Raw genomic sequence first — 12856 nt, 5'->3', positions numbered from 1 at the left:
AGGAACCAGGAGGAGAAACCCAGGAAAAGCTGGAGAAGAAGGCGGCGGGAATAGGCAGGAAGAGGAACGGAAAAGAGAAAGAAGCGGGGAGGAGACGGGGAGGGGGTGGAGCCTGGGAAAAGTCGGGGGAGAAGCCGGGGAAGGGGTGGGGAAGGGGGAGGAGCCATGAGAAGGAGCGGGGGCGGGGCCGATCAAGGGGCGGAGCCGGGGGAGAGGCCTCCAAGGCCGCCGCCGCCGCCGCCGCTGGGGCGCCTTCTCCTCCCGCGGGTCTGGCAGCCGGGGCGCTCCCTCAGCCGCCGCTCCCCGAAGCGCGGGCTCTGGCGGCCCCGGCCGACGAGGACGCCCCGCGCGAACCGCCGCCTCTGGGGTCGCGGGGTCGCGGGGCTACGGAGCCGCTGGCGCGCCCGGGCCGCCGCCGCCTCCCTCCGCGTCCGGGGCCGGCATGGAGCTCTTCCAAGCCAAGGACCACTACATCCTGCAGCAGGGCGAACGCGCGCTGTGGTGCAGCCGCCGCGACGGCAGCTTCCATCTCCGACCGGGTGAGGCTGGCGGCACGGGGTCGCCTTGGGCGGGCGGGGGGCGAGGAGGGGGCGCGGCCGGGGCCCCTCGGCCGGGGGCTGCGGATCTGGCGCCTCCTGCGGCCCTGGCGGGCGGGCGGGTGGGGCGGGGCGGGCTCGAGCGAGGGCGCGCGATCTGTCATTATTTCCTGAGGGGAGGGAGCGCTGGCGTCGCCCCTGCCCCTCCGCGGGGGACAAAGGACTGGCGACCCTCGTCCCGCCGAGCGCGCTTCCGCGTCGCGATCTGCTCCGCTGCCCGGGAGAGGGGACGCGAGTCGAGCCGCCCGCAGTCGGGGTCGGGCCGGCGCCCACCAGAAAGTTCGAGCGAGGTGCTCCTGGCCTTAAAGGCCTCTTCCTCTCTGGCGTGGCCTCTGCCCGTCCTTCGGGACAAGTTCTGGGTTCGAATCCCGATCTCAGGCCAGAGGCGATCGCGCCAGTGTAGTGGAACGTCCTGCCGGAGCTTCAGTGCCTGTGGACATCTATGTGTTTCTGGTGGTCCTTTATCATTAAAGGCGTGACTTCATTCTGGTTACCTCATAGGCACTCGATTTACAGTGCCTTTTTTTTTTTAAATTTTAGTATTACGGTTAAACTGTATCGTAATGTTCAACTTTTAATATTTTTGTGTGACTCAGTAGTGTGCGATACACTCTTGTGGGTCCATGTTTGGGTGTCATGTAAGCTGTCATGAGATGTCTAAGTCTACAACGATTAGTCTGCATTAGGAAAACTAGGTCACAGTGGTGAGTTAAACAGGGCAGTCGCTGCCCTCAGAGAGCTGACAGTCCCGGGGTGGGGGGGCGGTTTCCCTTGAGGGGCTCAGGAGCACCTCCCGCTTTGAGGTTGCCAGTCCTTTTTCCTAATCACTGCAGATCTTTCATTTTAGGAGAAGTAAGAGAACAGAGTTCTTGAAAGAAATAGCCAGAGCATTTCAAGTTTACTTGTAATTCTTGTATGTAATCTATACAAAAGAATTTACGTGGTATGAATTGGAAAGTACGAAAGGCACAAACGAACTTTTCATATACATCACAGCAGTTACCATTTATAGGAGGGTTTCCAAGGATCTGGTCCCTTAATATATTATTCCCAATCCTCACAACAACCTTACAAAGCAGGTGGTGATATCCTCTTTCTCAGGTGAGGAGACAGGTGTGAAAGGTTGAGTAACTTGACTGAGGTCACAGAGAGTAGAATTGGCCCCCAGAACACTTTCTGGCCCGTCCCACTGCTTGCCTAGGAAGGCCTGCTCGTTGATTTGCTAGAGCAGTGAAGGAGAACTTATTTTTTTTCTAGGTTTTGGATGTATTTTCTTGCTATTAAATTTTATTTCCTCTATTCAGAATGGAAGAGAAACTACTGCACCCAGATAAGGTTCTTTGATAATCTTGAGACGGGGAGGTGTTGTAGATAGGCTAATTTTGGCCAGTCTCCAGTCATTCTCTTCTCCCTGTTTTCCCTGATTTGATCATTTGCCTGGTCTTTCTCCCCTCGCCCCACCCACAATGTTTGGATAAGGCTTCAAGTGCAGACTGAAGAAAAGTAGATCGCAAAATTCCCCAGGATGTCAAAGAGCCGGCTCTTTGGATTCTAAGAGCTTAAAATTAACTATGGCAGGTGGATGGAACTTGACATCATCTCTAACTCATTGGACAGAACACTTTTCTGTACTTCATTTCCTCAGCTATAAAATGAGGGTTGGACTTTTTGGTCCTTGTGCATAATGAAATGTTTTTGAAACAGTACCAATTTAAGTGTTTGTTCAGTGTACCTCTTTGAGGACAATAATTGATGTGTTTCATGAAGAACACTCAGGAAATCTCTAGGTCACCTGTGTATTGGGACAGTGAATTGAAGCATATGTAGATAGAGGTGGACGTGGTTGTCTCCATTTCTAGGGCTACTCTCTCCTTTCTCTTAGCCTCTAAGATTGACAGAGATGAACCAAGCTGGTGGAATTACATGGAAGGAGGTAAGGTCCCAGGAGTCCTCTGAATAGATGGCTTTAAATGAATTATGTGTCATTCTGTTTGGTTTGTGTTCATTTCTTGTACACAGGAACCTGTCCAGTCCTAACAGCTTTAGGGATAAGTTGCTTCCCTCACGAGAAGTAAGTCAACTCTTCCAGGGTGCTGGCTAGTAGCTTACCTTTCAGTGGAAGGATACTTAAACCCATACTTCTGAGCTGAAGCTCAGATGATCATGCTACAGGCTTAAGCCTTTAAGGAATATTCACAGGGAAACCTGGGCCTAGATTTTGGATTAAGCCATGTGGTTTGAATTACTGTTTATATATCCAAAGTCCATATCAGAAGGCAAATTAACTTTTTCTGAATAAAGTGGTTGTAGCCTTTGCAATTAAGTTTATCTCACTTCTTAGGATATAGCCAACCACAGACTAAAGTAGACCAAAAATATAGAGGAAGGAAGAGGCCATTATCTTTCAGAACAGCCTGTTTTTGATCTTCAGGTGTTCAAGTACATATAGCCAATGAATAAAGAATCTCACGCACCTGACTTTACCAAATAGTTTATCCTATCCAATACTCAAGAGCCTTTCTAAAGAATGCCTATGTAATAATGGCATTTAATTGTTAAATGTTTTCCAGGTCTTTTTCTGTAGACTTATTTAAAATTCTCCATTTTATTGGATCATTTCCCTCTGCTTTTACAGCCAGTTTTGCTATTGTTTGTAATGAAAGCATTTAAAATCTTTCATAGTTTCTTACTGGTTATTCAACTGAATAAATTACTGGCCATGTCCTTTTCTTTCTAAAGGGCAGTATCATAAGACCAAAAAAGCCTGTGAGCCTTGTGATTTTTATGTTTGTGGCAACTTGAAACAGGACTTTTCTTCTAGTGACATCAGAAGGATCAGTATTGATATTTAAGTCTAAAGTGACCATTTCCTTAGTCTGGAATGTTTGTTACTGTCAGTCTCTTTTCCTGCCTAGTTTATTTTGTAAGACCCAGTTCAGATGCCACCCCTACTCTGTGCTCACCATAGCCTGCATTCCTGGGGCAGAATTATTGGTCACCTTTTTATGTTTCCAGGTGCTTTAGACACTTGGTACACACGTTAGTTATAGCCCTGACTGTATCATATAATAATAGTTTGCTTCCTTCTTCCCCAGTGGACAGAGCATTCGTCAAGGCAAGGACCACGTTCTACTCATCTTGGTATCTCTGAGCTTTAGAGTGCTTAGGACACAGAAGGCATTTTTGGTTGAGTTGAGCCGAATTAATTTAACTCCAGGTTTTCTCTCAGTACTATCATTGCCACAAATATAGGATGTTGTGTTATGCTTATTACTCATTTTAGGCCCTGTTTTAAATGTCTTCTAACTGGGGTGGAAAATCTCTGTCCAGCTGGATAAGGAAATAAATGTGAGGAAAGGTGCATTTCCCCTTATGTTGTTTTTCTATCTGATTTAACGTCACTTAAAAAAAAAAATCTTTGTGATGGTATTCCTTATTTTCTTCTTTAACATTGTTTAAATTTTTTCTTCTAAGTAGTTGAGTATTTTTTCTGGTTTTCCATTTTTTTAAGGTTAGTGAGTAGTCTGTATTCATACTTAGAACTGCTTTTTTGGTGGATGCTTATATCTCTTGCAGGGTAATGACCACCAGAGGAAAATATTTAGACTTGTTTTATTTTCAACCAGGGAAAATGATGAAGCACTGTGTAAACATTCAATAATCTCTTGAGAGTGGAGTTTCACTATCTGAGAATAAGGGCTGTAATTTAAAGACTTAAAAAGCAATATAATATAGCCCACTGGTGAGCAAGGGTGATATGGTCTTATCTCTTTAATCTTAAAACTGCTTCCACTTGTCCTTGTAGCTTTGTCTGATAGGACAGTGTTATATAATTTACTGCTGCGTATTGCTTCATTCTATTCTGAGACTGACCACGAAAAGATGGTAGAGCATCTGTCATACACATAACATTCATAAGCATGTAAACTATTTAGAGAGAGATGAAACACTGAATGATAAATACCAGTGAACAGTTTTTGGAGGGGGATGCTAGTTTTCAGAATGTACAGAAACATAAAAATGCATTCCTGTTTTTCTTATTTTTTGATAATGAAATTACTTTTAATATGTCATATGAAAACTTTTTTGAATGAGAAATTAGTTACAGAATTGAAATCTAAATAGAACTTTTATCTGTTTTGAGGAATCATATTTTATGAAACTATATCCAGTTTAGACTTTTGTGTTATTTGGTATTTACTTTGAAAAAATTTTTTAACTTTACCTTTTTAAAAAATCACGTTTGCTAAAAATTCACCGCTTACCATGACAAAATGTAATAGGGCATTTTAATTTAAAAATTAGTTATTAAATATATTGTAAAAATCTTTTTAGCCATTTTTGTTGCTGTTGAATAACCAGTTTTTTCCCCTAGTGTCTTTAGTTTTCAGTTTCTTTTAAATGGCTTACCAGTTTTATACCTTGAACACTTCTTACCCCATATTTTATGTTTCTAACAGGCTAGCAGTTGGATTGAACAAATCTGTAAACTTATTTTGTGAACATTTATTGTTATGCATGCAAGATACAAAACACATCTTTCCAAAAAATTTCCCCCTTTCTTTGGCTTAAAAAAAAAGATAGTCTTTGTAGGGTGAATTATGACAATTTTTGGAATCAGGTTTTACAGCTAGAGGGAAGTTTTTGTGCATATTGTCTGCTTTGTCAACTGAGATTAATAGTAGCTAATAACAACAGCTTTTATTTACTAAGCATTTTTCTGAACCAGACACTGTTCTAAGCCCTTTATGTGTACTGTTTCATGTCATCCCCACAATAAAACTTAGGCGGAGGGGTTTTATTATTATTTTACAGGCACAGAGAAGTAATTTGTCCAAGTTCAAAGAATAAGAGGGAGAGCCAGACTTCTAACCCCATATTGACTCCAAAGCCAAGTTTTTCTCAATATTGACAAAAATGTCTTATAAACCTTTCTACCTTCTTTTTTTTTCCCTTTCTACCTTCTTGACCACAAAGTTGTAGGATTTATATTTTTATGGGTAATATCTGAAATGTATTTAGCTGTCATAGTCATTATAGTGTAGCCTATGTAGAGAATAAAATAGCCTCTGAAATGTCAAAGTATGCACGTTGAGGAAGGATCTATGTAGAATGAAAAGGCTGATGATGGGACTATTGGTCTGTTCTTTGACCTTTCACCTGTCCTCACTCTTTTCTTGCAAATCTAGTTTATATAGTTACAGGGAATATCGTTATATAATAGGTTGACTAGTTTTTCCAGTTACGGTCAGTTTGTAAGGTTTCTCTTCTTAAGTTTTTACAACATTTGCAGGTTGTGGAGGGAATAGATAGAGGGAAGATCTTGGAGCAGAAACACTGATATGTACTGGATGGGAACTATTTCAGCCAGTGTTGAGCAACCTGAAGCCTTCTCAGTCTAACTTTGCAAGAGTTCCAGATCCAGTTTCACAGACATCCTTTCAGAGCGCGTAAAGCAGAGAGGGAATGGAGGAGAAAAAGTCTTCAGGGCAACCACTTCTGAAGAGGGGAGGGACCTTTGTAGCATCACTGATTCCTAGATGCTTGTGTCCTGGCCCTGCCAGCAGAGGCCAGGACTTGCCAAAGGCTGGCTTCAGAGGAGAGCGGTATCCAGGCCTTTAGGGTAGAGCATGCAGGTGCCAGAAACCAAGGTGCCCTGACAGCTTGGTCTTCTGGGAACGTGGCTACTTTGGTGCTGCTCCAGGATGTCCAGCAGCACGGCTTCCCCGTATCCCACCTGCCCAGCCTAACTCAGCCCAAGCAGGGAGAAGGAGATGTAGATTCATTACTATATCCCTAGCACCTGGCCCACTGCAGGTCTTCTATAAAAATTGTATTGAATGAATTGAAATAATTCTAGTCTCTGGTTGACCCTGTGTACCTTGAGCAGCAAAGAGGTTGTTGGGAGGATTAAATGGAGAACATAAGAACAGAAGACTAAAACGCTGCATCTCTTACCAACTTTAAAAAATGTGCTAATTTCTCATTGTCGTTTTATTCAGGAAACGGGGGAATCTAACTTTTAATTCTGTGGGATTCAATAAATCTTTTCTTTTTTTAATGAAAATAAATGAGACCCAAAGACATTTTAATTTTTCTCTAACTGACCCTATGCCAAAAAAAAAAAGATCGTTGGCTGATTTTGGTTCTTATGATTTATGACAAAATTAGCTGATGTATTTGCAGATAGATACTAGACTATCGGAAAATCAAACTAATTTGGCTATAGTATTGATTCAGTGCATTCTCAGAGCCATAGTCTGACCTTGATGTGGTTTTATGGGGATTTAAATGTGTTAGATCTTTATAAGCTGCATTACTATCTCTCTGTAAACCTTTCTGTAAACTGTTCTATTCCTGTTCAAATATGTTTTAAAATATAAACTTTTAAAATCTAGTCTTGCAAACACAAACCTGAGAAGTAACAGCAATCTCATAGAACCTGTAACAAATTACTCATTAGCTGGGCTAAGTCATAATCATATGTGTCAGACAACCATAAATGAGCTGAGAAGAATATTTGAATTAGAATATGTTTACCAAAATAGAGAAATAATACATTACTTTATTATCAGTAGCTGTTGATAATACATTAAGTAATATTTAAGTAGTATTTAAAAAGTGAGGGTGAGCACTGCACATTTAGCATTATAGTACTATCAGAACACATACTGGTAGTATCTTAATTAAATCCCATGCTCTGTTAGGATGACTCATTTTCTGGTTGCTGTGAGACCCTTAAAGGAACTGCTCTCATTCATGAAAAAGCATCCACTCCTGCCAACTTTTTGGTAAGGCTGGTTGAGGGAAGTACAGGTTGATTTTAGGTCAGTGTTCCTTGTTGTTTTTTCTTTTTTTTTTTTTTTTTTTTTTCTTTGTTTTTTCTTTTTTTTTTTTTTTTTTTTGTTTTTTCTTTTTAAGTTACCTCATTTTAATTGCAGATTCTTTCACATTTAACCTTGAATTTCTTTAACTTCACAGTGGGATATTTAAAAATACATTTAAAGTACATTAATTTTTCTTTATGAAAATTTATGAATCTTATTCTTTGAAATCTCTTTTTACTTATTCTAAACTTCAAATTCCAGTTTCTGCAGTGGTCAACATATACAATTTGAAATAGTCCTAACGTGTAACTGAAATGTTGGGACATTTTAAACATGCCACAGTGCTCTTAATTTTAGTAGTTTGCGTGTATAATATTAATGATGCTTCATGGTGTCATTATACATTGCTTTTATGCCAGATATAAACATTCTTCTCCCTATTTCCAGCGTAATAACCCTCCCCTCCCCCAGGGAACAGTTGTGGTGGGTAGACCAAAGAGTTTGGCAGAGTTTCTAGTTTGCTAGTCTCCCTCTGGGCAGTTGTTCTTCTTGACTTCCAGGATTCACCTCTAGTAGCTATTGCATTTATCCCCCTTTGCACCTTTCAAATACTCCCTTTTCTCAAAGAAGCAGCCCTCCGCCCCGACAACTAATTTAGTATTCTATTCCTTTCTCCTTCCAAATTATACTAAGTCTGAAATTCTGTGAAGTCATTTATTTATTATTTCAACAAACATTTATCGAAGATCTGTCTTCTAGGCATTGTGCCAAGGTAAAAAGACGGATAAAATACTGTCTCTACCCTATAGCTCAGGTGTTGGTCCAACAAGGGAAAGGCATACACAGGATTCTAGAGTGACAGATACTGTGATAGAGCTGAGTTCTGTGGGAGATTTGAGCTGGGTCTTGAAGTTCGAAGTCTCTGTTTTTTCCCAAGATAGTGGAAATCTATTTTTCTTCCTAATAAAGAAATGGGAAGAAAGGTGTTCTTTTATTTGAGTCTCTGAAGTTCCTTCCAGCTGTAAATTGTCTGTGATTGTTTCTGTATTATTTAAGAGTGGAAAGTCCTGGAAGAAACTGGCTGTGTGACTAGTGGACTTTAATGGATATATATATATTTTTTTGCCTTGCCTTGCCGGAAATAACTTTGTATGCACAGTGCCTTGGTTCTAATTAAAGTACTCAAAAAAAAAAAAAAAAGAAAGAAAAAGAAAAAAGTTTATGAGCATGAACAGTGCCTAACTGGCCAGACTGAAATAGTACAGGTTCTCCCCTGTACCTCCCACCCCACAGGACACTCTGCTGTGGCCCTCGTTTGATCTAGAAGCAGTTCTTCATTTGAGGGCAATTAAAATGGCAGATCCTAGACCTGATGGTGTGTTTGAAGGTAGAGCTTTTTGTTGGTAAGGACCTATGGTATCAGAATGACTATACAGACGATCCTAGATGGAAGAGTAAGTTTTGAACAGAGTTTTCAGGAAAAGCTAGGAAATTATTTAAACGCCAACAGAGACAAAGGTTGCATCTATTTTATGTTCGAAGTGCTAATTTTATGCATCTCAGTTACCGGCTCTAAAATGAGTTAAGGAAAATACCAACTGTTAGCTCACCTGTGCTCTTATTTAGCTCTCAGAATCCTATTTCTTTTTTTTGTTTTTTTTCCTAAAGATTTATTTATTTATTTATTTTGGCTGCGTTGGGTCTTTTTTTTAAAAATTAATTTATTTATTTATGGCTGCGTTGGGTCTTCGTTGCTGTGCGGACTTTCTCTAGTTGTGTTGAGTGGGGGCTACCCTTCGTTGAGGTGTGCGGGCCACTCATTGCAGTGGCTCCTCTTGTTGCGGAGCACAGGTTCTAGGCGCGTGGCTTCACTACTTGTGGCTCGCGGGCTCTAGAGTGCAGGCCAGGCAGTTGTGGCGCAAGGGCTCAGTTGCTCCTTGGCATGTGGGATCTTCCCGGACCAGGGATCAAACCCGTGTCCCCTGCGTTGGCAGGCAGATTCTTAACCACTGTGCCACCAGGAAAGTCCCTGCGTTGGGTCTTTGTCGCTGCGTGTGGCCCTTCTATAGTTGTGGTGAGCGGGGGCTACTCTATTGCTGTGCACGGGCTTCTCATTGCGGTGGCTTCTCTTGTTGCGAGCACGGGCTCTAGGCACACGGCCTCAGTAGTTGTGGCTCACGGGCTCTAGAGCGGAGGCTCAGTAGTTGTGGCACACGGGCTTAGTTGCTCCACGGCATGTGGGATCTTCCCCGACCAGGGATTGAACCTGTGTTCAATATCCCTGCATTGGCAGGCAGATTCTTAACCGCTGCGTCACCAAGGAAGTCCTATCACAGGATACTGAATATAGTTCCCTGTGCTATACAGTAGGACCTTGTTGTTTATTCATCTTATGTATATTAGTTTGCATCTGCTAATCACACACTCCCAATCCTTCCTTCTCCCCCACCCGCTCTCCCTTGGCAACCACAAGTCTGTTCTCTATGTCTGTCTGTTTCTGTTTCATAGATATGTTCATTTGTGTTGTATTTAGATTTCATATATGTGATATCATATGGTATTTGTCTTTCTCTTTCTGACTTACTTCGCTTAGTATGATAATCTCTAAGTCCATTCATATTGCTGCAAATGGCATTATTTCATTCTTTTTTATGGCTGAGTAATATTCTGTTACATATATGTATACCACATCTTCTTTATACATTCATCTGTCAATGGACATTTAGGTTGTTTCCATGTCTTGGCTATTGTAAATAGTGCTGCTATGAACATAGGGGTGTATGTATCCTTTTGAATTATAGTTTTGCCTGTGTATATGCCCAGGAGTGGATTGCTAGCTCATATGGCAACTCTATTTTTAGTTTTCTGAGGAACCTCCATACTGTTTTCCATAATGGCTGCACCAATCTACATTCCCATCAACAGTGTAGGAGGGTTCCCTTTTTTCCACACCCTCTCCAACATTTGTTATTTGTAGACTTTTTAATGATGGCCATTCTGACCAGTGTGAGGTGTTACCTCATTGTAGTTTTGATTTGCATTTCTCTGATAATTAGTGATGTTGAGCATCTTTTCACGTACCTGTTGGCCATCTGATATGTCTTCTTTGGAGATATGTCTATTGAGGTCTTCTGCCCAAAAAACAATTTCTAATATCCTTCATGATCAAAACTTTGTGGCCCTCTTGCTGCACTGTAATTAGATCCCAGTTTTAATAGAAAAGTCTAGAAATTCTTCGGATCCCTTTCCTAGGTAGTATATCTCATCTTTTAACTATTCTTAGGGTTTTTTGGTTGTTTCTTTTTTTCCCTTAGGGTTATTTTTTTAAACGTATTTTTTTATACTAGCTTACACCAACTTTTTGCTTATTCACTATATATTATGAGCTCTTTATTCAGTTTATGGTACTTAATTACATGAAAGAATTTCAAGCTGTCCACGGCACAAGCGTCATCTTTGAATCACTCAGGTAGGATAAAACTATAGCTACTAATGCAGGTTCCAACTAGTAACCTATAATCACTTCGACCTGTAATTCTCAACCTGGCTGTACATTAGAATCACCTGGGGGAGATTTACAAAATACCTGTGCCTGGGTCCCAGCGTAACCCAACAGTCAGACTCTCGAGGAGTGGGGCCCAGGCATCAGTATTTGTAAAGCTCCCATATGGTGATAATGAGCAGCCAGGATCCAGGACCGTTGAGCTGGAGTTCACACTGGGAAAGCAGCAGCTGCTAGAACTTCTAAAGTGGATTAGCTCTTTAGCTTGCTGAATGCTGGAAAATAATTACTATTAGAGAGTTCAGAGAAACATGTATCAAAATTTGCATTTATAAGATGGCATCTGAATCAAATTATTCCTTAACCTTTTTTTCTGGTCTAATTAAATTTTGAGAATTTAAGTATGGATGAGCTAACCATTGGAACTTTTAGTTCCTCATTGTAGAACCCTTTTCCTCATCTGTTTGACTTTGGTGTTGGTAATTGTCTTTTCAGAGCAATAATGTCCTTTTGTCTTTAGCAGGAAATGAAACTTGGGTCTGATTATGTATGCATACACTAGCACCTTTTTTTTTTTTTGACACAAGTGAAACTGCCTGTAAGCTTCAGCAGCTGTGCAAAACCCAGGCTTGTTCTTGGGCTGAGGGAGCGCCATCACTCTGGGCTCTTGGAATGAGTGACTCATGCTCTCTGCAGGCACACAGTACTTAATCACTTGTTTTCTGTGTACCAGGAGGAAGAGGGCACATGAAAATAGAAGCCATGTACTGCCAAATGGATCTGAAATAAGAGTGGAAATGTTGACCTAATGGGTCAAACAATTGAGCTTATGACAAACTACTTATGTCTTTGGGTGTATGTTACTTTAATGGTTTCACTAATTAAAATTTGTCATTATTTCTAAAATACTATGCTTTTGTAATTTGTAAGCAGCTCTACTCTTTACTAGATAACCTTGATAATCCTAAATTTTAAAACCTATTTGCAAACTTCAAATGTTTCTCTTTTGAAATTGTGGAATTTCAAAATTGGAATATACCTTTCATTGCAATATACCTTTCGAAGGAAGGATTAGAAAGCAATGTTTGTTGGAGCAGATCAATTACATGGCTGTTCTTTGTGGAAGGAAGGGACAAGCCCACTGGCCATTTTCCCTGCTATTCCAATGCCTTCTGCCTCCAGAGTAGGCATTAATAATGGTGACAGAGTGTCCATTACTACGCATAGTTGCTACATATGCCTAGACCAGTATGGTTCATACATGTCCTCTATACAAACACTCTGCTAATGCTTTTATTTATTTTTATCTCCTTAATGAAGAGTAACAGATTAAAAAATACACACACACATATTTTGAAGTGTCTGTTGTGTGCCAGGAACTGTACCAGGCGTAAAGTCATAGCGGCTCAAAAAGACACACTCAGCCTCCCTTCTTGTGCCGGTTATATATAGCCTGTTTCAGGCCTTCCTCCACTGGCTTGTCGCTGTATTGGTGTGAGAAGCTGTGGGCACCTGCTAGAGATTTTAAGATAATTTAAAGTTTCCCAGAATTTTTAGTTAAGTCTTTCATTGTGAGAAATCACATGCTCATCGTTTATTATATTTATTGAAAGGGAAATGCTTTTATTACTAAAAGTGCCCATATAGCAAAGACTTGTTTTGGGATTTTCTTTAAAAGCAATCTTAGTCTTATTAAAAGTCGAAGAGAATAAGCAATTGGTAGGAGAAATTTTCCAAGTTACGCTTTCATGCTTGCTTCTACTCATTTACTGATTTGGTTCAATAACTATTGAATGAGTCCCTGTTGTGTGTCAAACACTGTGCTAGGCTGCAGGCGTACAGTGGTAAACAAAATAGGCCTAGAATTAAATAAACTGATAGAAGAGTCAAGACTTAATAGTCTGTCTTTTAATTGGTAAGTTGAAACTTTA

At 40.9% G+C, this 12856-nt stretch overlaps 1 protein-coding gene across 4 annotated transcripts in view; it reads left to right on the top strand.

Moving 5' to 3' along the window:
- Positions 1 to 360: 360 nt before the first annotated feature.
- INPP5F (inositol polyphosphate-5-phosphatase F) overlaps positions 361 to 12856 on the top strand; it is an 88994-nt gene continuing 76498 nt past the window's right edge. For all 4 annotated transcript variants that reach the window (XR_009497977.1, XM_059899982.1, XM_059899981.1 and 1 more), the window contains exon 1: positions 361 to 539. Coding sequence is in view for 3 of the 4 variants with exons in the window: in XM_059899982.1 (XP_059755965.1) it covers positions 443 to 539 (97 nt within the window). In the remaining variant the exon portion in view is untranslated. The remainder of the gene's footprint in view (positions 540 to 12856) is intronic.

Source organism: Balaenoptera ricei, chromosome 16 (genome assembly GCF_028023285.1).
Source record: "Balaenoptera ricei isolate mBalRic1 chromosome 16, mBalRic1.hap2, whole genome shotgun sequence".
Classification (NCBI taxonomy): domain Eukaryota; kingdom Metazoa; phylum Chordata; class Mammalia; order Artiodactyla; family Balaenopteridae; genus Balaenoptera; species Balaenoptera ricei.
This window is presented reverse-complemented; position numbering and strand designations above follow the sequence as displayed.